The sequence below is a fragment of the Dermochelys coriacea genome, chromosome 2 (assembly GCF_009764565.3).
Source record: "Dermochelys coriacea isolate rDerCor1 chromosome 2, rDerCor1.pri.v4, whole genome shotgun sequence".
Taxonomy (NCBI): domain Eukaryota; kingdom Metazoa; phylum Chordata; order Testudines; family Dermochelyidae; genus Dermochelys; species Dermochelys coriacea.
In genome coordinates, this window is record NC_050069.1 from 180,217,249 (window position 1) to 180,241,335 (window position 24,087).

Here is a 24,087-nt window from a genome sequence, read left to right on the forward strand (position 1 = left end):
GTAGCTGTCGCACAGCTGTTCCAGAAGGCACTCTAGACAGCCGCAGTCCACAGAGCCCTGGGCTGGAACCCAGAGTAGAGGGCGGGCCTGGGTTCCCCCCAAACCTCACAACTCCTGACCCAACACATGAGCTTCCACCAGAGGTGAAGGCCTCTGAGCTGGTCCCTGACCCACATGGTGGATCAGTAGAAACTGCGGGGATTGTTCTTACTCTTTTTCCCCATGCTGGCTAGTGATGAGGCTATCTGAATGAATAGCAGATCTGAGCCACGAAAGTGGCCAAACTGAGGGCTACTGTGAATCTCTGAGGCGAGCAAAATCCACCAATAAGCACAGGACCCATCAAGGTAGAGGAGGAACTTTGTCACACAAGGTGTTACTCCCCAGCAGAGTTGAGAAACTGGTTTCCTCCCAGACCAGAGATATTTATTCATCCATCTGTTGAAATGTAAATTGAACATTGTCTCATTCACAAGCACCAGTGTAGCTAAATGCAGATTTAAAAGGAAGAGGAGAACAGCAGGGGGAAAAGAGCCTTGTTTGGGAGTGCATTGTAGATGTATATTTGGACTATAACTGGGGGACAGGAACAGCACGGTGTGATTATATCCATGAAAATGGAATCCCAGCCTGTCCTGGGTGAGAAACTGCTTTAGACATGGATTTTAGCCTGTTAAGTGTAGATTCCAAGAAGCGTGCTATACTTGTGTTATATACATGATCACTTCTGTTTCCATTATTCTTTCTCTGTATCTTAAATCTTTGATAATAAATTTGATTCTTTCACTATAACTATATCTCTGTGGTGTGATAAAGGACCTGATCCTGAGTTGTGCCAGTGAAACTGTGTGTATGCTGTTCCCTTGAAAACAGCAAACCTGGGAGTTGCTATACACACACTTGATCTTCGCCATAAGGTTGGGTTATTGGGAGTGTCCACTGACTGGGGCTGGACACTCCATGGTGATGCATCAGAGGAGCTCGGATTCTGGGGTACACCAAGTGTTAACCTGCAAGGCGAAGTAAGGGCTACCAGACTTCAGAGAGATTATTTGAGTGTCTAACAGATTGGGGGTGTAAGGGAGCTGACACTCAGTTTAGTTCCAGCAAATCAATCTCTCTCTCTTACACACACGCACACTCTCTCTCTCTCTCGCACAGGTGGCGGAGTGCGGAGGAGGGGGGAATATGGTGCCTCACAGTTCTGAACATCCTGAGAAAGTGTCAAACACTTTATAAAACTCTCAAATGCAAGTTGGTTTTGAATCCTTAACTCCTTTAATTTTTTTGCTGATGAAATGAACCTGCACTAATATTTTACCACTAGTTTTCTCATGTGAAAGACAGTGTGTGTGAAACCCAGGACTGGGAGTCAGAAGACTAGAGTTCTGTCCTCAGCCATTCGTAAACTTTGTGTAGGTATTAAGTCACATAACCTCTTGGTGTCTCTATTTCCCCATTTGCAACATAAGGATAATACTTCCTACTTCAGGCAGACAGTATAATTATAAATATTTAAAGTGCATTGAGATTTTTTGCATAGAAGGCACGATAGAAGTGCAAAATATTATTTATTTTAAATTCTCCCATGGCACTCATCTCTTACAAATCCAAAATCTGGTGTTTCATGTGCAATCTGCTTGTGTGGTTTAAAAAAATAAATAAATAAGGACAATTCATAAGTCAACTAGCACAGTCATGGGGTTTATGCTGTACTGGGCTCACATATTGAGTTAATCTCTCAGAGCCAGGTAGGTAAACTGGGTTTATGTGTCTGATCTAATGCATTTTTCAGCACTACATTACAGGAGGGATATTCTGATTTCTAGCTTCAGAGTTCATTATTATAACATAGCAGACTATCCAAAGGACAACATACATTGCTTGAAATGCACAACACTTTTTCAAGGAATATACAGTGTACGGTATAGCTTTAACTTTTAGAATTTGCACTTTAATGAGCTGATTTGTCTTAGTTTTTCAAACATCAGTTTACACCAGCTGAAGATCTTCCCCTTTGTCTTTATGAACTGATTTGAGTCCAACATTTGGGTTATGCAGGGGATTGTTTTATACCAACTTTTATTAGAAATCAGTCAAGATAAGGTGTTTTCTAAAAATCATTTTTCTTTTATAACATAAATGGGACACAGGGCCTTGTTTTTTTCATAAGCTAAATTTGGTTTAAGAAAGAACAGCATCAGGGAAAACTGTTGCTAAGGGGAACTATGAGTTTTACTTTCACACCTCGGCAGGATTGTTTAAGATGGACCAGGATTCAGTAAAGTAAAATCAGGGGTTAATTTCCCCATTTGTACATAAGTGGATGTTATCTGTAGATTTACAGCTGGATGATGATGTTTTGCTTAGAAGTAACCATGAATCAAAAATTCCCCAACTTTCATGGCTGGCCTCACAATTATCTGACCCCCAAGGGGATTATCAGACTTTGCGTTGCCTTCCCTTTAAATCCTATAGGCAGAGAGGAGGAGTTGTACCATGAGTTGCTCCCACATCTTATCCTGTTACAAAGTGTGTGCATGTGTAAGTATGGTGTGGGGAGTGTGCTTTGTATGCCAACGCCGCCTTCTCCTTGTATGTTTGTTTCTTTAAATCTGTAATAGGAAGTCAGGGAGAAGAGGTTTCAGAGTAGCAGCCGTGTTAGTCTGTATTCGCAAAAAGAAAAGGAGTACTTGTGGCACCTTAGAGACTAACAAATTTATTTGAGACATTTGTTAGTCTCTAAGGTGCCACAAGTACTCCTTTTCTTTTTAGGGAGAAGAGGGAGGCTGGGAAAGTCTTAAGCAGAAGCTTGACAGTGAAGTAGGGAGCAGGAGAAAAGGGTTCAGTATATAACTATTGTCTGTACTCTTCTAATTCCTTGTGTGTGTCAGAAGAAAGTGGATCTTTCTGTCTCTTGTCACCACTGTTGCATGGCACTATTGCTTGTGCTTAATCCTGCTCCCTCTAAACTCCCCAGCGGGTTTCGGTATGTTCCTAGATAGAAATACCACCAAACTTCTCCATTTTTTTTTCCTCAAGAAGCCTCATGATTCCCCCCTACCCCACCCATTATCTTTTTTGCCTTGCTTTAGGTTCTGTTTTTCCCATGGTGCTTGTCCCTGCCAATGCAGTGATAGTTACACTGTTGATATTGATGTTGTTGTCATTGGCAACAATGAAATGATAACCCTGGTGAAATGTTCCATTAGTATCTTTTAGGGTATGTAATAATAGAACGTCCAGGCTTTGAAAAACTTACCAGACACTATCCTGAGGATAAAACCTTTTCAAGAAAGACGTGAAAAAGAGTGGGGGGTGGGGCAGGTATACAGCACCCACAAAGAGGTGTGGAACAGTGCTCTGGTGAGAAGCTTGTCCACCCATTCACAGCTGATTGGTATGGGGTGCAGGAGTTCTTATTGGGGGTGTTCAGGGACTCCATTTTTGTACTTGCTTGTTACTATGAGGTGTCTGAAATTCTCCGAACTTCCACCTTCTTCTTGCTGCTGGAAGAAGAAATATATTTTCTTCTCAACCCTCAGGGCTACTGCACGGTGTGTGCGTGTGGGTTTCTATACATGTATGCACCTCTCCTTTCTATTGTAAAGGAGGGTGGGACAGTGCTGTCCTTCCAGAGGACCACACTCCATTTTTGGCAAGTGTATTGTTTATAATGTATCTTAGAGCAGCAACAAGAGTGTAAGGCTCTTCACTGAGTACATATAAAAGACTTGGAGATTAAAATCTGAATGATATACTTGACAGACAAATGTGAATGTCACATACAATGGGACGGGGTGAAGGATGCAGGTTATGGAAAAAAGATTACTTGGTTACTGCTGGTTCCTGATATGCGACCACTAAGCTGTGGTAGAGGCATTGAAGCTGTCTTCAGCAAACTCAGGAAAACAATCCTGTATCAGTTCACTTTCTTGAAGATGATCTTTGCTACTACATACATCTAAGGAAAAAATTAAAACATAAATAAAGCTTAGAGTCTATATCAACTGATAGCTGAGTTCTCCTCCTCTCAAAACTCGCATCTCACGCCATTAGCTGTGAAGCCCTATTGATATTAATTCTTCTGCACAGCGGCAACATCATATATATAACTGTCTGATTACATGTGCTATCAATGTATGCTATATATATATTCATACATGATAGCAAATTCAAGCTCTGAGTCTGTATTGTAGAAAGGAGTTTCTGTGCACGGGTTTCTCCGAATCTGTTAGGTGTGTGCATGTAAAAAGCTGTGCATTCTGCCTTCCTCCTGACATCCTGGTTGCTATAGTGCAGTGATCTATTTGTGAACACACAGAAGATCATTGCTATAGTTAAGAGAAACAGTGTTTCCTGGCCATAACTTCCTGGGCAATCTCTCCTTTTCTGGAGAGCTGAGTGCAAGCTCTAACAGAAATTTAATCAGGCTCCTTGAGTCTCCAGAAGTGAAATGTAGTGTTCAGCCTTTTATAGTTTATAGTTTTTCACTAACCGTATTTAATAACATTTAAAAATAGTTTCTTTATTTAAAACTGTCCAATGCATGACTATTATTCACAGTACATTCCAGTGCTTCAGCCATCTTTCTAATAGGCTGGCTAGCTGTACAGTGTGCGGTGGCATTGTTCTCTGTTTATGCTTTTGGTATATGTATATTCACACTCTCTCTCACACACAGACATATTTTTCATTCACCTGCCGAGTCAGGCCATACACAGGAAATGAAAGCAACGTTAGAATTCTGGCTGAACTGTGCTATATTTTTCTTTTTCCTCCCTGCAGGTGTGAATGAAAGAGACTCTCTGCAATATTTAGTGTCCAGTTTTACTGGCTTTGAAAAACAGCGGCATCTACAATGCCACCTCCTGCTGATATAGTGAAGGTGGCTATAGAATGGCCAGGTGCCTTCCCCAGGTTGATGGAAATTGATCAAGTAAGTGCCTATTTCTATGTACTAATATATAGCTATATGTTTAAAAAGTTTGTACACATATATGTTTACTTAGATGCATCTGTATGTTTAACAGCATGGATTCATATAAATAGTGCATATAGAATGTGTGTATCCTTCTTACTGTATTGCTCGGTTTGGTGTTTTGATACGTTTGGCTGTTTGTTTTTTACCAGGTGTTTTGAAAGAGGCATTCTTTCTCATTGTGTGACCCATTTCACTTCTCTGTGCCTCAGTTTTTCTATCTGTAAAATTATAATAATGATGCTTAAATCCTGATGCAAAATGCTTTGAGATCTACAGATGGAAAACATGAGGTAAATGCAAAATATTTCCATCAAAAATAGCTGCAGTGAGCTTTGAGGTCTGGATACCTGAATGGTAATATACTGTGCAAACAGAAGAATTTTGTGGTTCTACGCAGATGCCACAGAGGCAGTGTCTTGTTCAACCAGGAGGCTTTCTGAGTAAATATCTCAAATACATATCATACTGGCAGGAAAATACTTCATACATTTGGGGATGACTTATTTAGAGAGAGACTTATTAAACTTACAGTGGAAAAACCTTTTGTGGAAATCTATGTGGAACAAAACTTAAATAACTTTTATGTAAATGTTACGCAAGTGGCATTGTTTATGGATTGGACTTACCTGAGATCATATATATTAGCATATATATTAGTAATATTAAAAGTGGCTTTTTCATAATATATTAGATGTAGGCCATAATAGATGAATCATACAGGTTGTTATCTGTATAGAATATCACAAGGTGAAAAGCAGATACTATTTACTGAAATAATAATTATTTCATACAAAAGAAAACCCTTGAAAGTTTTCCTCAATGCACCTAGGTCCTGATTAGGGTGACCAGATGTCCTGATTTTATAGGGACAATCCGGATTTTTCACATTTGCTGTCTGGTCATCCTATTCCTGATGCATCCAAACACTTCAGTATCATCTTTGTTGTTTTGAAATGAAGGAAATGTAAGTACATGCTGAAAATATTCTGCCAAACAGGGTCCTAACTTCCGCCCTCCCTGTGATCTGTTTCACACTATTTTTAGTCCCATTGTAGTATAGGGCTAGCGGGCAAGTGTCTGTTGGCATTTGCAACAAAAAAGGTACCGGGGAATTGGTCAAACCAATAGCAGCCTGATTTTTAGAGGTTCTGTGCACCCACAGTTCTCACTAAGTCAGTGGGAGTTGCTGATGCTCAGCACTTTGTCATGTCTGTAAATCAGACCATAAGCTTTTTAATTTTTATATTTATTTGCTGGAAAACACAAGGTTTTTTTTAAAAAAGAAGAGCTCTGTAAACCTAAAGCCCTTGCCATGCCCTCTGAAATGAAGAGACCTCCTTCTTTCTTTCATTAGGCATTGTGCATATCATTTATAATGTGGTTTACAGAGAAATGTAGGTAGGATGTGTGTGTGTGTGTGAGAGAGAGAGAGAAAGGTAGGGGTGTGTCAGGATGGTGCAGGTATGCCAACAGGAACTGTCAGGCCAAAATTTGACAAACTTGCCGCCCTTGAAATAATCAATCAAACAAAAAAAGGCCTGATTCCAAATAAAGTTTAAAGTGACACCATCAACTGAAAATTGCATCCTAAAATCTTTACCTCCAGCCATGATGCCTTTTTTGTAATGATTATTGTATTCTAGTAATGTTTAGAGGTCCAAAGTTTAGATCAAGGCTGCAGTGCGCTCAGTGCTGTGTAGAATGCTTCCTGCCCCAAAGTGCTTGCAATGTAAATAGACAAGACAGACAAAGGGTGGGAAAGGAAGGAAGCACAGAGAAATGAAATGACTTGCCTAAGATAACACAGTGACCAAGACAGGAATAGAAATTAGTTCTCCTGAATTACCATCCATTTTCTGATCCACTTGACCACACTGTCTCCGAAAGCTCTAAAAACTCCACCTACCTGACAGGATGAGTTCCAGTGAATAACCCTGAGGGTTCTATAAACAAAACAAAAAGAAAAATCCCACCAAACACATTTCTTTCTTGCAAGACAAGGTAGTATTTTAAAAGTACAAGATCGTCTTGTTGCCAGGAATGCAGCTGATTTGATCTTAAACTATTTGTTGCAGTGACTGTGCTGCCTTCTGTGTTTGGAAAACACCTTGCAAATTTTGAGTGCGATTGATAATCAATCAATCAATAATGACTGACAAAGATTAGAGAAAAAATTCTCTGTAGTTTTTTTCAGATTTGTGCACTTGACCACTTTTGGTGTCGATTAAATTTATACTTTCCTTGGAAGAGTTAGATGGCCCTTCCATGAAAGCATCCCACAATGCACAATCAAATGTAGGGCTGATCCTGCAAGTCCTCGACATACAAAACTCCCACTGAAGTCAGTGGGAGTTTCTGGCCAGTTAGAGTTTGCGAATTTGGACTCTCAAGTTTTCTAGCTCTGTTGGGTTTTACTGGTTTTTAACTTGCTTCACTCTTCTCTAAAACATAGGAATAGGAAATATCTGATTTCTCACATTTTTGGTACAAGTGAGTCTTAAACTAAGCAATCGTGGGCGGCACCGGGAATGCGCACAGGTGATGGGTACAATGTGTGAAATAACATATTGATAATATAATTTGTATTACACTCAAATAAAAGAAGGAATGTGCATCACTGGCTAGATTCATCAAAGCGGATCTGCAACGCCACTGAACACATCAGAATGTGGCCCAAAATATGGAAAAAAGGACAGAAAATTGTTTAAATACTTTTGCTTAGCAGATAATGTTACCTCTCATTGTTATGTGTGAGGTTTTTTTTTTTTTTTAAATACTTCACTGTAGAAGATAAGTGAAATCTTCCTTCCTAACTTGGTAAACCACTGGCATTACAAAATTCTCCAAAACTGTCATTGACAAGCTACCAGTGTGAGTTTGCATTATTACTAAACAGATTGATAAATAGATTATTTTGTTTTAAATAGTGAGACAAATTCAGCTCTTGGTTACACTGGTATAAACTTGGAGAATCCTTTTCTTCTACTTGAAATTAATCCAGGTATAAAATATTTTACATCTGTAATCACATGAGTAGGAAACCTGAATAAAAATATTTAGTTTCACGTATTTCAAAAATTGGCAAAAGTGACAGGAACGCTGTCAAGTGAGGTTTTCTTACTGACACAATGTAATGAAGCACATTACAGGAACCACATGTATTGCTTTATATTAGTGCCTTCTCTAAACCTTGACTTCCTAGTCAACGAACTAAATTTTTCACAGTGGTTTCCTGAGTTTTGGGAGCGTGCTGCTTCTTTATTTTTTGCCTAGCATTACTGATAAATGTGGTAGAATATAACTTCAATAGATTTTCTTTCTTTCTGAGACGTCTGGAGTTGCTGTATTGTACTTCTTCACAATCAAAGTGACAATTGAGATATTTTTCTAAGGGGACTCTTAAGTAATTTTAGGTCACCAGTTTAGGGTCAAATCCTTAGTCGGTATAAATTGGCACAGCTCCATTAAAACCCACTCATGAAGTCATTGGCACTATTTCAATTTACACCATCCCAAGTCTGGCCCTTAGATTTTAAACGCAGATTATAAGTGTTTTAATGATTTTAGTGATTATTTTTTTTCAATTCAGTTAAGTTTTTTTTATTTTACACAACAAAAAATGAAACTGATGATAAAATGGAAACTGGCCAGTGTAGTTTCTTTGTCCAACCTTAATGAAATGCAATAAATAGCATATATATGGAAAATAAACACTTGTAAAATCTTGTTTAAATATGAGAAGGGATTGTTAGTGGCACTCATAAGGAAATTATATATCTTTCACTTAATGCAACAATTATTTTGTAAGAATAATGGAAAGCCTTTTTCATTTTTCTTTTCTTTTTTCTGGAACACAGCCATGGTACAACAAAATTTTTTGGAAAGGGTGGTCCAGATACTTTAATACGCAAGATATAATTCAGTGCATTAATGTACAGTATAGTTAACATCAGGAATCAATCAATGTTCAGTTACAATGGGTGATGAAAAATATTATTTCCTTTCTTCTAGTGGGGCTGTAGTGGTCAGAGCGAGAAGAGTTGTGGTGGCAGAGAGCCATTCTGGATAAGAGTAACATTACAGACAAGTATTAAATTTTATTAGGGTCTGGCTGCAGATTTTCCAACCACATTCTGATTGGCTGTGAACTAACTTCCAGCGGTGCATGGCTGGAACTTCTTCACTGACAAATAAAAATAATCCCCTTTGTTTACTATGTTAAATGGGGGGGGGGGAAGGGGAGTGGGGGAAGGCAGAAGTTAATGGAGTAGGGGGCAACAGTAATAGAGGTGGCCTGCAGTAAGACAGCATGGCATTTAAAATTAATGAGCTATAATCAAATACTGTAATCATTAACTTAGCAGGATGTGCAGTAATAGGATACTTCTGCTATTAAATAGTACTTAAGTGTACTTGGTGCAGTGCTGAAGGCTTTTGTTCTTCAGCCTTATATCCTATAAAGAACCATATGTATACAAACCCTGTTTTGCTATTACAATAGTGGGCCTGGGAGGGGGCCCTCACTCTTAAAAGTGTCCCTTTCTGTCCCTGTTAGAGCATTGCTTCCATCCTAATGCCCTTTCTTCACAATCAGCAGCATAGACAATACTTAGGGGTGCTTTCTAAGGCCATGTATACCCTAGCACTTATGTTGGCAAAATTTTTGTCGCTCGGGGTGTAGAAAAAAACCACACACACACATGCGTGCGTATGTGTGACATCAGTTTTGCCAGCATAAGCACTTGTGTGCACAGTGCCATCTCATGCCGACGTAGCTACTGCCACTGGTTTTATTATGTCGACGGGAGAGCTCTCTCCTGTCGGCATAATGCTGCTACACAAGCAATCTTACAGTGGCAGTGATTAATTTTTCAGAAGAATGAAGGCAAAATGATGGCCATGAGTTTGCTGGCACCACAATTCACTGAAAACTTGCAGCATGACCCTTGCATTTGCAACATATCAGGTGATAACACTGCACTTTAAGATAAGGGATGGACATAACTAAAAGCTGCTGGACACAGGCACACTGGAACAGTTCTCTTTTAGAAGCAGCAGGAGCCTCCTTTAAAAGTTAAGCATCTATTATATTTAAGAGAAGTGTTTTTTGCAGAGTGATGAGATTCCTGGGGATATATGTGTGGCTGAATTAACTACAAGGTATCTCATTCACATTCTGGTCAGCTGGAACATCTACCTGCACTTTATAATTCAATTACAACCACACCACCTCCCCCCCCCCCCCCGGGACTTTTGGAATCATATTACTAAAGAGAATAACAATTATTTTTTAAAATTAGTGTATGTAATCCCTTACACCATCACACATAGGCCTTTTCCCATTGTAAGTTACCATAATTTCAGCCGCTCAGTCCTCAGTCGCATATGGCATCTTTGTTGCATACAATTTTCAGAGGCATGTTGCCCTGTAGAGTGGAGATGTGAAGAGCTGAATTTTTCCTCACCACTTTGAAATTATTAAAGCGGCATTTGTAACTACAGTATAATTCTGTAGTGCATACTTATGTATAGGGAATAGGGAGATTAGTGCTATAACTCACTCAGCTATACCTCACTTGGATTTTATAAATGTTATATATTCTTTTCCCTGTCATCCCTTATGTACTTGGGAGTTCATGGCAGCAGGGTGCTTGAGGAGCCAGTGAGGGCATTTTCTGGCCTGATAGGAGATCAAGATTTGGAACAAGGAGTTCATCCTTTTGTGTTTGAATGTTTTGTTTTGGTAATAAGTTTGGCTTCTGGAGAGAGGGATGAGATTTGGTTTCTTCTTCATCACCCTAATGCAGATGATCTGGGGGTGATGCTCATTTCTAATAAAGCAGAAATAAAGAAGTAGAGAGTGCATTTTTCAGCAGGGTACGGGAAGCTGGCTGAATTACAGCTCAGAATGAAAGGTAAAAGCAGTGGTTCGCAAACTTTTGTACTGATGATCCCTTTCACATAGCAAGTCTCTGAGTGCGACCCCCCTCCCATATAAATTAAAAACACTTTTAAATATATTTAGCACCATTATAAATGCTGGAGGCAAGTGGAGTTTGGGGTGGAGGCTGACAGCTCATGACCTGCCATGAAATAACCTCGTGAACCCCTCAGGGTTCCCGAACCCAAGTTTGAGAACCCTTGGGCAAGAGGAAATGTACTCTGTTCCTTCAAATATCTACCTGTGGTACACATATTGCCTCCATTACTGTGGTATCTGAGTGCCTCCCCTAATGTGAGACCCTGTGAGGTAGCGAAGTACTTCTTGTCTCCATTTTATGCATGGGGTGCTGAAGTACAGACTTGCTCAGTGTCTCGTAGGAAGTTTGTAGCAAAGCAGAGGATTGAAGACCCAGATCCCCTGAATCCCAGTCACTAAAGTACTATAGCTCTATATCTATAGTCCCAGTTACGTGACAGAGATGTGTGAAGCTTGTATTAATGGGAATGAGGGAGAATAAACCTTTTCTGCATTACAGTAATCAAAACTATCTTAAGCACCAAAAGATTTATTAGCAGTAGCAGTGTTCATAATTAACAGAATGCTGTATTAACCATGCTGAGATTTTATTTTCTGACAGATGTACAGATCAACAGTGAACTATGTTTTCCTGTTTTTGTGATGTCTTCTCTTAACCAGATGTGTGGCATCGGCTGTTTCCCTGGGATAGGCTTCAATATTACTTAACAGGAGGAGTGGTGTTTAGGCTTTCCTTTGCTTTCTGTGCTGAATGGTGTCAGCCAGGGGAACCGAAGTCCCTAATCTATCCCAAGAACAAAGACAACAAGGGCAAAAGTGATACAAATGAGCTCACGCTGAACTGTAGAAGAGAGATGTACTTCAACGTTGGCCTGAGGGGAAACCCATTTGTGGATGCTTTATCTATCCAATCGAAGGGTATGTCTTCACTGCACAATTAACCCAGGCTCTTATCTGGGTTTGAACCTTTAACCTCCCTACTGTCCAAAAAAACCCCTCTGAGCCAGGTTTTGGAGTTGCTTTAAGCCCTGCCAGGAGTGTGGGTTAGAGCCTGGAGTTTGCTTTAACTGTGGCTGGAACCTGCCCCCTTTGCAATGAGGTGCAGGCTAAATCATTCAAGAGCTGATAGTCCTTACATGCCTTCTCACACTTCTTCCTGAAGGACAGACAGGTTCTCCTGCAATTGACCAAATTGACTGAGAGAGAATCTTAGAGCTTCTCAATTACAAAGGACTATAGGATATCTCCCCCTCCCCCTCCCCCCGCCCCATGCATGAGCAAGTTCAGAAACAGTGAGGGCACAGTATGGGTTTTTCTGTAGGAATGCCCATACCTTGGTTTGGCAAACTCGGATGCTCAGACACAGGTAGCAATCACCTGGAGCAACTGTGCATTGAAGACAAAGCCTTAGATTCCATGCTGAGAGTGTGCAAAAAATGGCAGTTATGGTGGTGATTTTGTTTGGTGTTTCTTTAGTGCCTAGATCCTGGTAAACAGCCATTAGCGACTAACTTTCAATCACTGTCATGTATTGGATTTGAACCAGCAATGTAGGCTGTGTGGATGGTTAAAAGACATCTTTTTCATAACATGTCAACCAAGGTGTTAAAATTATAGCATATACAAAACAGTTGTAGTTTTCTTATGTGAGCTGGTTGTTATAGACCCTTGGGGAGGGGGAATGAAAGTTGACCTTGACAAGTTAAAACATGTTAAAGCTACAACTTGCCTTGTTTATATTAGGTTTGTTACATGTGTGAGCTAAAACATGTCTAAAGACACCCGTGAAGATGAGGTCAGAGAGGCCAAAAGCTAAAATGAACCAAACAGTGATACAAAATTTTGCTCCTGCTACAGAAAAGTCAGATTTTGGGCAATGTCCTTGTAAGCAGTGGTAAACCCGCCCCCACTCCCGCAATGTGTTTGGTTTTCAGAACTGTAAGTCCAATAAAAGTTATATTTGAATGCAGTAGAACTGATACTGGAGTTGGGTTGGGATAAAAATAATTGGGGGGGAAAAAAACCAATGATCCCCTTCTTGACACCAGGCAAATATTTGCAGCTAGACTAGCAAACTATTACACTAGAAAAGCCTGGGGAATAGATTGATCCTGGAGAGAGGAGAGGATCCTTTTATCTCCTCTTTCATGGTTAGAAATAAATAAATAATAAAATAAAAGATAGCTTCTACTTGTTGTCTTTCCCAACGTACTCTACATACATTAAATAATACTGTCCTGTAAATGTTGGTCCAAGCATAGAGATTCTTCATACAGTACTTAATAACAAGGCTCCAGAGGAATCTTGACATTAAGGGATTCTTGGGAGAGAACAGTGAAGTTAATTGCTAACCCATCTGTCATTTCAAAGAAAATAACTCTTTTGTTAGTAGAGGAATGTCTTCTGTGCAGTGTGCGTTGTAGTATTTGCATGACACTTTTGATGTGTTGTCTGCCAAAGTCTTCTCTGCAGCCATGAATTATGTAACTCTACTGAAGCGATTTCACAGAGGGAGTTGTGGCAGCAGTCACATGTTTTTAAACAACCTATTGCTTACAGCTGTGAACATTTGCACTGGTCACCATGCATAGTATGAAATGGGGAAAGGAATTTTGTCCACAGAGTTATTCAAATGGAAGGCACCTCAGGGGAAGGATGTAAGGATAATTAGAGTCTCAATAGTTTTTATTGTAAAGATGTTAATTTGTAAAGCCCCTTTTACTAGTATCAAATTACTGTAGATGCTAGATAGTGGCTAAATCATAAGATTAAATGTGTGTTCCTGAAGGGTCCCATTTATTGATTCATTACGGTTAACTAAGTTCCATTGAGTGATTTTAGTGCTATAGAAATGCTCCTTCCGCCCCATGGCAGAAGCCTGAAGGGCGGTTTGTATCACTTTATTTTTTTAATTTTAGGTTTTCGTGCCTTCCTTTTTAACCTTTACTTAAAGTTCTTGTTGCCTCTTTATTTTCTTAAGTTTTGAGTTTCAAGTATCCAATTATTTTATACAACCAAGTGACCATGGCATAATATAGAGAAATTAATAGATATTCTAGATTATATTATAGATATTATTATAGAAATTATAGATTAATAAAACTGGGACTTTTCAGCTTGGAAAAGAGAAGACTAAGGGGGGATATGATTGAGGTCTATAAAATCATGACTGGTGTGGAGAAAGTAAATAAGGAAGTGCTGTTTACTGCTTCACATAATACAAGAATTAGGAATCACCAAATAAAATTAATAGGCAGCAGGTTTAAAACAAACAAAAGGAAGTATTTCTTCAGACAATGCCCAGTCAACCTGTGGAACTCTTTGCCAGAGGATGTTGAGAAGGTCAAGACTATAACAGGGTTCAAAAAAGAACTAGATAAATTAATGAGCGTATGTATCGCATATGTAAAGTCCTGTGCCCTTAGTTGACTGTTTGAGATGGTGGGAAGGGCAGGTGAAACCTGGTACGGTAAAACTTTTGCAAAGGCAAAAGCCCCATTTTCAAAAGTGACTTTGGCCTGGTCTACAGATGTTATGTGTACTGGTATAACTATTTCATTTATGGGTCTTTAAAAAAAAAAAAAAAAACTGAAATAGCTATCTGACTGCAACTCCTAGTGTGAACACAGCTGTACTGATATAAAGGCACCTTAGGCTGATGTCGTTTATTTCCCTTCCCAGACAGGCAAAACTGTGGGCATGACTATGGAGACTATTCCAGCATAGCTACGTAGGCATAACCCTGTGTTGTAGACACAGCCTATGCCAACAAAAAGGGTTTTTCTGGGAACAGCACCTCTCTGAGTGACAGTAGCGAGGCAGATGGAAGCATTTTTCCATTGACCTAGTTCCGTCAGCATAGCTACAGTGCTCAAGGGAGGATTTTTCACACCCCTGATTGACCGAGCTATGTCGACCTAAATGTTAAGGTTGACATTATACCAATATATAACCACACTAGAGGGCTGTACTGTTTCAACTATACTGATATAACTTTTGGGTGTAGACAAGCTTTTAGACATATAGGAGCCTAAGGCCTGGTCTACACTACAAAGTTAGGTCGACGTGAACCACCTTGTGTCAACTTAGTTGTGCATGTGTCTACACTTAAATTTGTCTCCCACTGATATCAACTCTGCATTATGCTGAGGTACTAACACCAGCTCCTCAAGTGGTGATGAGCCATGGACAATGTATTGAGGTCAACATAGTGTGGATGTAGACACTTCGGTACCTATGTCAACCCTAACAGTCCTAGAGAAACTGTCACCCAGTGCCCAACAGTGACCTCTCTGGTCACAACTGTGAACTCCACTGCCCAGGGGTCAGGGAGCCTGGAAACTTCCGTTCTTGCCCTGCCATTTAAAACCATACGAATTTTTGAAATGACTTTTCCTGATTATCTAGCTTGGTGAGCACACCTAGCTGGTCTCCATTGTTGTGTGCAACTTCCCAGCTGACCATGTCAACTTCAGACATGCTCCAGCCTGGAATAGACAGGAGATATTGGATCTCCTGGGCCTGTGAGGAGAAGAGGCTGTACAAGCACAGCAATGGACCAGCCATAGAAATGTGGACATCTGCGAGCAGATTGCACAGGGGATGTAGGAGAAGGACCAGTAGCATGCCACATGAAAGTGAAGGCCAAGGAGGCGAACAGTTGATCCAGTGTCGAGCCACAGACCTGCCTCTTGTACAAAGAGCTGCATTTCATACTTGGCGGAGAACCTATCACCATGCCGCCGCACCTATCACCGTGGATACCTCTGAGGAGCCCAAGTCACAGGCCCCTGGCGTAAACAGTGAGGAGGAGGAAGAAGAGGAGTAGGATAGAGGACGTGTGACCGGGGGTCCAGCTATGCTGCAAGCCAGGTCCTGTTTGAGATTCCACCACAGTCCAGTCAGTCCGAGCATTCAGGCATGGATGAGCCTGATGCAGGGGAAAGAACCTTGGGTAAGTGTGTAAATGTATTTCCCGTTGCAGTGATGTTTTATTGCACGCCAAACTTAACAGGACACATCTACTGACTTTTCATTCATTTGCTTGTACTAGAAGAGATAGCGGTACAACAAAGAGAGGTAGAGTTACTTGCTTTTCATTCCCTGAAGAGTCAGGTAGGAGGGCCATGTGGAACAGATTGTTTACATACACAGGGATGTTTCTTGAGTCCTCCTGAGAGATATTGATGCAACTTTTATGGAGGTGCTCTGCAATCGTCTCCTGATGGATTCTAGGGACAGCAGCCTTATTTCTTCCTCCGCGGCAGGACACTTTCCCATGCCAATCAGCGATAACTTCAGCTAGCAACATTGCAATAAATAGGCTAATGGCACATGGGTCCCGGTTGCTTTGGGACATCATCAGCAGCTGTGCTTTCTGCACCTTTCTTACCCTCAGGAGTGAGATACCTACTAAAATCACCATTGCTTGTGGAAAATGGTGCCAGTATTCAGTGCCATTGTCCTATACTCATAGTTTCATGCAATTGACCAACTCCCTCCTCATTTCCCCCAAGACTGGCAGGCCATACTCGCCATGGCTGGTGCTGTGAGTAGTGCTATGCAGAAGCAGTCCGAAGCAAAAGTGTCAATAAGCATGTCTTGTTGAAAACTTTAGGGGAGCAAGGGAAGGGAGTTCTGAATCTTAACTTTCCCTTTCCACTGGGATTATACTGACAGTGTTAGCTCTGTGTGCTTTATCTGTAACTGTTGCCATTGTGGCCTTGAGAGGTTTCCCCTCCACACCCGCAGAACACCTGAGCTGGATAAGGAGGAGAAAAAAGAGGGCTTGAGATGACATGCTCAACGAGATCCTGCCAGCCAGTGCTGCATCAGACTCTGAACAGAGGGCATGGAGAGTGAATATTGAAGACTGTATGGAGAAAGGCCCAGGAGTCCCAGCAGGAAGAGGCGAGAAGATGCACCAAGACATAATGGGGGCTTCTCCAGCAGCAAATACGGATGCTTCAGACTCTTGTGAACCTAGAGATTCAGCAGTCACAGTTTGCAGTTCATGGAGAACTACAGTACAGCATCTCCTTACAAGCACCACAGAATTAAGAGATGCGTTCTCAGTGTTCTATTCATAGACGTACACCAAGCACCACGCAATTCCTAAGAGCCCCCCATGCTGCAGGTAGAGCACAATACTCTACATTATTGTGGCTCACTGTTAAAGTACTCTTTCAAAGCCTCTCTGAGCTGTACTGCTCCATGTTGAGCTTTTCTGATAGCCCTTGTGTGTGGCTGCTAAAACTCAGCAGAGAGCCACTCCACCTCCACCCCAGGAGCAAAGTTTCCCCTTTCGCTTCACAGATACGATGCAGGACGCAAAAGGCAGCTATAACCACTGGGATATTTTCCTAACTGAGATCCAATCTTGTGAGTAAACAATGCCAGCATACCTTCAGTCTACCAATAGCACATTCAACTGTCATTCTGCACCTTCTGAGCCAGTAGATGAATTTTTCCTTGGTGCTATCGAGGTGGCTGGTGCACAGCTTCATGAACTAGGGGAGTAAAGGGTAGGCTGGGTTCCCTGTGATCACTATTGGCATTTTAACATTACCAGTGGTAACCTGCTGGTTTGGAAAGAAAGTCCCTGCTTGCAGCTTTCTGAACAGTCCTGTATTCTTAAATGTGAGAGGATCATGCACCTTCCCTGACCAGCCAATGTTGTTGATATTGAAGTATACCCAGTGATCCACCAACGCTTGCATAACCATAGAAAAATAGCCCTTTCTGTTGATGTAATCTGTGGCAAGGTGGTCTGGTGCCAAAATAGGGATATGCATGATATCTATTCCTCCACTGCAGTTCAGTTCACTGCAGCTGTAGATCCATCCACTATGTTCTGCATGTTGCTGAGAGTCACAATCCTTTGTAGCAGGAGATGGTTAATGGTCCTGTATACTTGCATGACAACAGCCTCCACCATGGATTTTCCAATTCCAAAGCCGGAAGTCAGTGGGAAATCATTTTGGAAGTTTCCACGGTGCAATCACCACTTGCTTCTCCACTATCAGTGCAGCTCTCATTCTCACTCAGATTCAGGAATGTTGCCTTGCACATCCAAATGTTCTGCAACCATGCTCATCATCCCAAACCGGCATTATGATGCAATTCCACCAGACAGTGCTTGCTTCTCGGGCCTAGAAGCAGCACTCCACCATTTGCAGCTGCTCTGTGAACGTCGCCAACCACCTTGAATTGTCCTCCAGCAATCTGCCCTTCAGGAAATGGTCACGTTCCTCGCAGCTCTTCTTGTGGCTCTGCAAGTACTGGAGAATTGTGCGTCCTGTGCTTGCAATATTCAGAACAATAGTGCAGGCTCCATGATTCTATTAAAGATGATGGAAAGTGACTAGTCCCACATGGGTTTGAGGAATTTTCAAATTAAGTATGAAAATTATGGGATGGAGAAAGTGGCATGATGGTAACTGGGCCCTGCAGTCTCAGTCACCCCGCCCAACTAATTTCTTCCCAGTGAGTTGCACTGCACTGTCCATCAACGCAAGCGCTCCTGGTGAGCGTGTGCAGTGTTGGTGCAGGCAGTGAAGTATGCATGCGCACAAGCAATATATTAACTGCAGTGGCTTTATGCTGATGTAAGTTGTGTCAGAAAATAATTGGTATTGCAGACATACCTTAAGTCGCTGAAAGTAAGTGGGATTTACGCTGCTAAGTCTCTTGGGTGCTTTTGAAAATTTTACTCACAGTCTTTTTTTCAGAAGCAGCAGCTGATGCTGTACTCTGTGCAGCCAACCAGTAATGAGGAACTGAGGAATGGTAGTGTTCTAGAAGTGAGTTGTGTCCCCTTTCTCCAAGTGACAAAAACTTACTTTCTTTCAGATAATGCTGTTTCCTCTAGGGACACGCATGTGCTATGTTTATAACAGTGTTCAGGGTGTTGCAACATCTTCATACTAGACAGTGTTCCTTCTATTTTGGGATTTGAAGGAACAATACCCTCTGTAATCAACTATGTGGCAACACACAAAATGGTTCTGTTGAATATTTACGACAAAGCAGAGCTCACACAACTGGAATCTTACTGCTTTTCAGTGGATGTTTATTGGAGGAAAGCAATATGTATTTAGGAGAGAGCATTGCAGAATACATTATGTTCTGTTCTCTGAATTTCCTAATCAAAATGTAGTTTTGTCTTCACACATGGCTGATCTCTGGAAGCAACAAACGCAGCTTAAAAATATCAAACTGTTTACTGCTTGCTTCATGTGTCATTCCTGAAAAATGCTCATGCTGAAATCTTAACTTTCTGCTTTTGCTGGGCCATGAGATGCAGTGTCCATAGAAGACCTCTTCATTTTCCCCAGGCCCCCACAAGCCTGGTTGATGATGTAGGAGTAAAGGTGACAAAAATGTATCTTGACAGCTAATGCTAAACAGTCATGACAAAAAGATCATCATGCTAATGTGTCTAGCAATAATGTTTTTGTGAATTTGCTGCCCAGAACACCCAAAAAATTCTTAATGTTATCAAGCTAAATATTAAAAAGTAAGCAAAACTGAGTACTACTAACTTGCATTATTGAACTGAACCCGTGAAATAATTAAAATGTTTGTTTAATTGCTGTGATGTGATGTTCTAACAGTGAATTTTTCTTATTTTTTAATCAGAAAAAACCTTTGTCTGCAATAATAAAAGAAGTTTGCGATGGGTAAGTTCTGATACTATACTTCCTTTTGATTCTTAAAATAAATAACAGAGAGAAATGGTGGGTGAGGTAATGTCTTTTAGTGAACCACCTTCTGTTGGTGAGAGACCAAGCTTTGGGAACCTTGGTTTTCAGACCTGAAGAAGAGCTCTGTGTAAACTCAGAAGCTTGTCTCTCTCTCACCAATAGAAGTTGGTCCAATAAAACATCACCCACTTTGTGTCTCTAATATCCTGGGATCGACACAGCTACAACACTCATAATATAAATAACAGACACACAGATTTTCTGCAAGATAAATAAAATATCCCTAGTGATGACCTTCCTAAATTCTGAAGTTGATTTTCAAAAAGGTTTTGTCTTCAAACTTAGAATTTGCAAACTCCGATGGCCAGCTAAATTCAGCTTGAAAACTGTGTACTGGGAAGGTTAAAAAGTGCTTTAACTTGGCCCTCTATTTTTATTAAGGGGTAAAACTCATTTCTGTGCAGAAAGCTATCACAAAACCTACACATCCCTTATGTGCCGGTTTTAGAGATGAATTTTAATTTTAAGTGCAACCACTTTACCGAGCACATATCTCAGTTCACAAGTCAAGAAACATAAACTGTGAATTGTATTTCGAAGCCTGATGGACACCAAATCCATGGAACAAGCAGCATGGAAGTGAAATGTGAAACATAACCTGGTATAATAATTGCTTAACAATCAGAAGAAACTCTGTCATATTGTAATATTTAAACAGAATGTTTAATGTTTGCAAAAAAAATGCTCTTTTAATGAATTTTTAACTAGTGATACAGAAGGACAGAAACTAGTTCACAGTTCATTAAACTAAGGCTAAAATATAGTAAAAGACATGTATATTTTTGTATTACTGTTTTTTTTAAATTTGTTAAGGACCATCTGTGTGCCTCGTGCTGTAGGAGTCACCAAAACAAGCTCCCTGCCCAAGAGATTTCCGGCATAATGGTCTGATGTTATAGGCACACATCTGTTGTAATGAGTTCAGTGCATCCTACTTGTTATAGTGAAAACTACACTTAGTAGTGTTGATAGGATGGGGCTGTTCTGGAATGTTTGTTTTATTTTTGACTATGATGTAACTATCATTTAGGATTTATCTGTAATGAAGAAATTTTGTTTTCATAAAATGCTTTATATTGAATGTTAATGTAGTGGAAGGTGATCAAATGATTGATTTTTGTGTTTTAAACCTTGGCATTTGAAGGAATATATTATTGCATTGTTTCTATCACTCAATGGTCAAGCTGAGGGCTCTCCATTTCAAATCCTCAGGGGTGGAAGGAGGAAAGGAGAAAGGGAACAATTAGTCCATTAAATGAGTTGGGGTTTTTTTTGTACTCTTCTCTCTTCTCCTTGGATCTATGATGAATGGACGTGTTGGAATCTATAGATAGGACAGTATGTGAAACAGATGGACACTTGATTGTTGATAATGTTAAACACCAATAGCAAGGCTTCTTTTTTTCCTCTTTCACTTTCTTATTCATATATTTTCATATTTTTAAGGTGGTCTCTTGTGAACCATGAATATTATGCACTGCAACATGCTGATAGTTCCAATTTCTATATCACAGAAAAGGTAGGTAAACCACTTGACATGATTTTTTTTGCATATTCTATTTCAAATGTTATTGCACAACAAGCTGGTTTTGAAGCTAATTTAGAGGACAATTTTAAATTTTAATTTTAGAGTACTTGGATCAGCCAGGTTGTAATGGATCAGGCTTGCATCATCTAAACTCTTGCTGGAAACACTGTCATAACATAATTCTACATACAAGAGTGTAATTGAAATATCTGAGTGCTTTTTTAGTGAAGCTTCCCATTAGGCAAGGATGGTCAATATACTGAATGGATTTCTTCTTAATTAAATAATATTTCTGAGAATGAATAAATGCAGCAAATTCTGTTCAAATTTAGAGCTACTTCACTGCCACTAAAATCAGTGAAAAATAAAGATTATAGCGCATCAAATTTAGAGGCAAAGTATAGCTCTGTTATTTACCATCAGTGGTGCAGTTGAACCAATGGTAGCATCAGTGGCATTTTTACCATTGTGCCAACTAACCCTGGTTAGACTTGAGCACAATATGTAGATGATTACATATTGTTACCCCCTTTTTGACTTGAGTGGTTAGCTAAAATTCAGGGTCCTGCGTGGTGGTTCCATTAGGAGGTGAAATTGATGATAGCCAGTTCTGTCTTTGATATAATCCTCCTTGTTTACGTACAAAGTCCTACACTCTTTCAGGATGTTAGTTTTTTTCAAGTGCTTCCATGTCTGGTGCTTCCTTGCTGTCTACCTTCTCCTTTGGTCTTTTTCCTGCTTTTTTCAGCACAGAGCACACCCTTCTGCTAAAACAAAACTCAGTGAAGCTCCCCTGCCCACATAGTTGAAATTCCTGAGCAGCCTCACAAGTGCCTTTGTTTTGGGTGAAAAGAAAAGGAGTACTTGTGGCACCTTAGAGACTAACAAATTTATTAGAGCATAAGCTTTCGTGAGCTACAGCTCACTTCATCGGATGCATTTGGTGGAAAAAACAGAGGAGAGATTTATATACACACACACAGAGAACATGAAACAATGGGTTTATCATACACACTGTAAGGAGAGTGATCACTTAAGATAAGCCATCACTAGCAGCAGGGGGGGAAAGGAGGAAAACCTTTCATGGTGACAAGCAGGTAGGCTAATTCCAGCAGTTAACAAGAATATCAGAGGAACAGTGGGGGGTGGGGTGGGAGGGACAAATACCATGGGGAAAAATGACTCATCCATTCCCAGTCTCTATTCAAGCCTAAGTTAATTGTATCCAGTTTGCAAATTAATTCCAATTCAGCAGTCTCTCGTTGGAGTCTGTTTTTGAAGCTTTTTTGTTGAAGTATAGCCACTCTTAGGTCTGTGATTGAGTGACCAGAGAGATTGAAGTGTTCTCCGACTGGTTTTTGAATGTTATAATTCTTGACGTCTGATTTGTGTCCATTTATTCTTTTACGTAGAGACTGTCCAGTTTGGCCAATGTACATGGCAGAGGGGCATTGCTGGCACATGATGGCATATATCACATTGGTAGATGCGCAGGTGAACGAGCCTCTGATAGTGTGGCTGATGTGATTAGGCCCTATGATGGTATCCCCTGAATAGATATGTGGACAGAGTTGGCAACAGGCTTTGTTGCAAGGATAGGTTCCTGGGTTAGTGGTTCTGTTGTGTGGTGTGTGGTTGCTGGTGAGTATTTGCTTCAGATTGGGGGGGCTGTCTGTAAGCAAGGATTGGTCTGTCTCCCAAGATCTGAGAGAGCGATGGCTCGTCCTTCAGGATAGGTTGTAGATCCTTGATGATGCATTGGAGAGGTTTTAGTTGGGGGCTGAAGGTGATGGCTAGTGGCGTTCTGTTGTTTTCTTTGTTGGGCCTGTCCTGTAGTAGGTGTAGTAGGTTTGTTTTGGGTGATGACATATGCCAGTGTTTTGGTTGGAGGTCCCTTTTTGTTTCTGCTATCTGATTCCATAAAGGAGCTTAATGGCTTCTTATAACTGTCCTAAATGAAGGACTTTGTTTTTGAGAGCAGTTTCAATGAGGTGTAGCCCAACCCATGACAATATAAAATCAGTGGAGACAAAAAAATATTTGCTGCACAATATGACTCACTATTTTTTTTTTTTTTGGCAAGGAATTCACAGTTCAGATGGAAATTATCATAAACTAAGTATTCTAACACATGTGGTTCACAGCCTCACACACTAATCTTACACTGATCTTACATATTTGTGTTTTGTGGAGCCAGTTCAATTGAGGATACAGTTAGTCTTATCTCTGAATTTTGTTGTCTAATATTGGTTTTTGTGCAAACCTTTCAATTATTTAAACACTTTTCATTGTGTTTTTTTGGGGGGGCGGGGGGAGAGAGAAAGAGAAGAGACGGGCAGGGTGAATTGACTGGGGCTAGAGGTGCTGTCATATCTTGAACCTGAAAGTATACTGCATGACTACATGGAAGATTGCAAGTTTCAAAGGGAGAGCAAGGGTGTACAATATAAATGTTAACTGTCTGAGTAAGCTAACTATCAGCAAAAAAGAAAAGGAATACTTGTGGCACCTTAGAGACTAACAAATTTATTTGAGCATAAGCTTTTGTGAGCTACAGCACGAAAACTTATGCTCAAATAAATTTGTTAGTCTCTAAGGTGCCACAAGTACTCCTTTTCTTTTTTGCAAATACAGACTAACACGGCTGCTACTCTGAAACTAACTAACAGCATAAGGTAGGGAGAAACTAGCACTTAATGATGACTTTTTTTCACTAAAATTTTGTTTCCTTGTTTTCAGAATTACAGTGGTAAATGGTTTTAAAATGTAAAATAAGAGTTCTGATGGTGCCCACGGTCTTAATGTTTATGAAGCTCATTTAGTCTTCAGA

The 24,087-nt window shown here is 40.4% G+C and overlaps 1 protein-coding gene across 6 annotated transcripts in view; it reads left to right on the forward strand.

The window, feature by feature from the left end:
- The window catches only part of ELMO1 (engulfment and cell motility 1), a 438,626-nt gene that overhangs the window by 77,309 nt on the left and 337,230 nt on the right, over nucleotides 1-24,087 (forward strand). For 4 of the 6 annotated variants that reach the window (XM_038391750.2, XM_043508739.1, XM_043508737.1 and 1 more), the window contains 3 exons: nucleotides 4,789-4,939; nucleotides 19,605-19,645; nucleotides 21,176-21,248. In XM_038391750.2, the coding sequence (XP_038247678.1) occupies nucleotides 4,862-4,939; nucleotides 19,605-19,645; nucleotides 21,176-21,248 (192 nt within the window). In that variant the 5' untranslated portion in view covers nucleotides 4,789-4,861. Of the gene's footprint in view, nucleotides 1-4,386; nucleotides 4,459-4,788; nucleotides 4,944-19,604; nucleotides 19,646-21,175; nucleotides 21,249-24,087 lie in introns of those variants that run through there. The other 2 variants (XM_038391751.2, XM_043508740.1) reach the window with 2 other exon arrangements.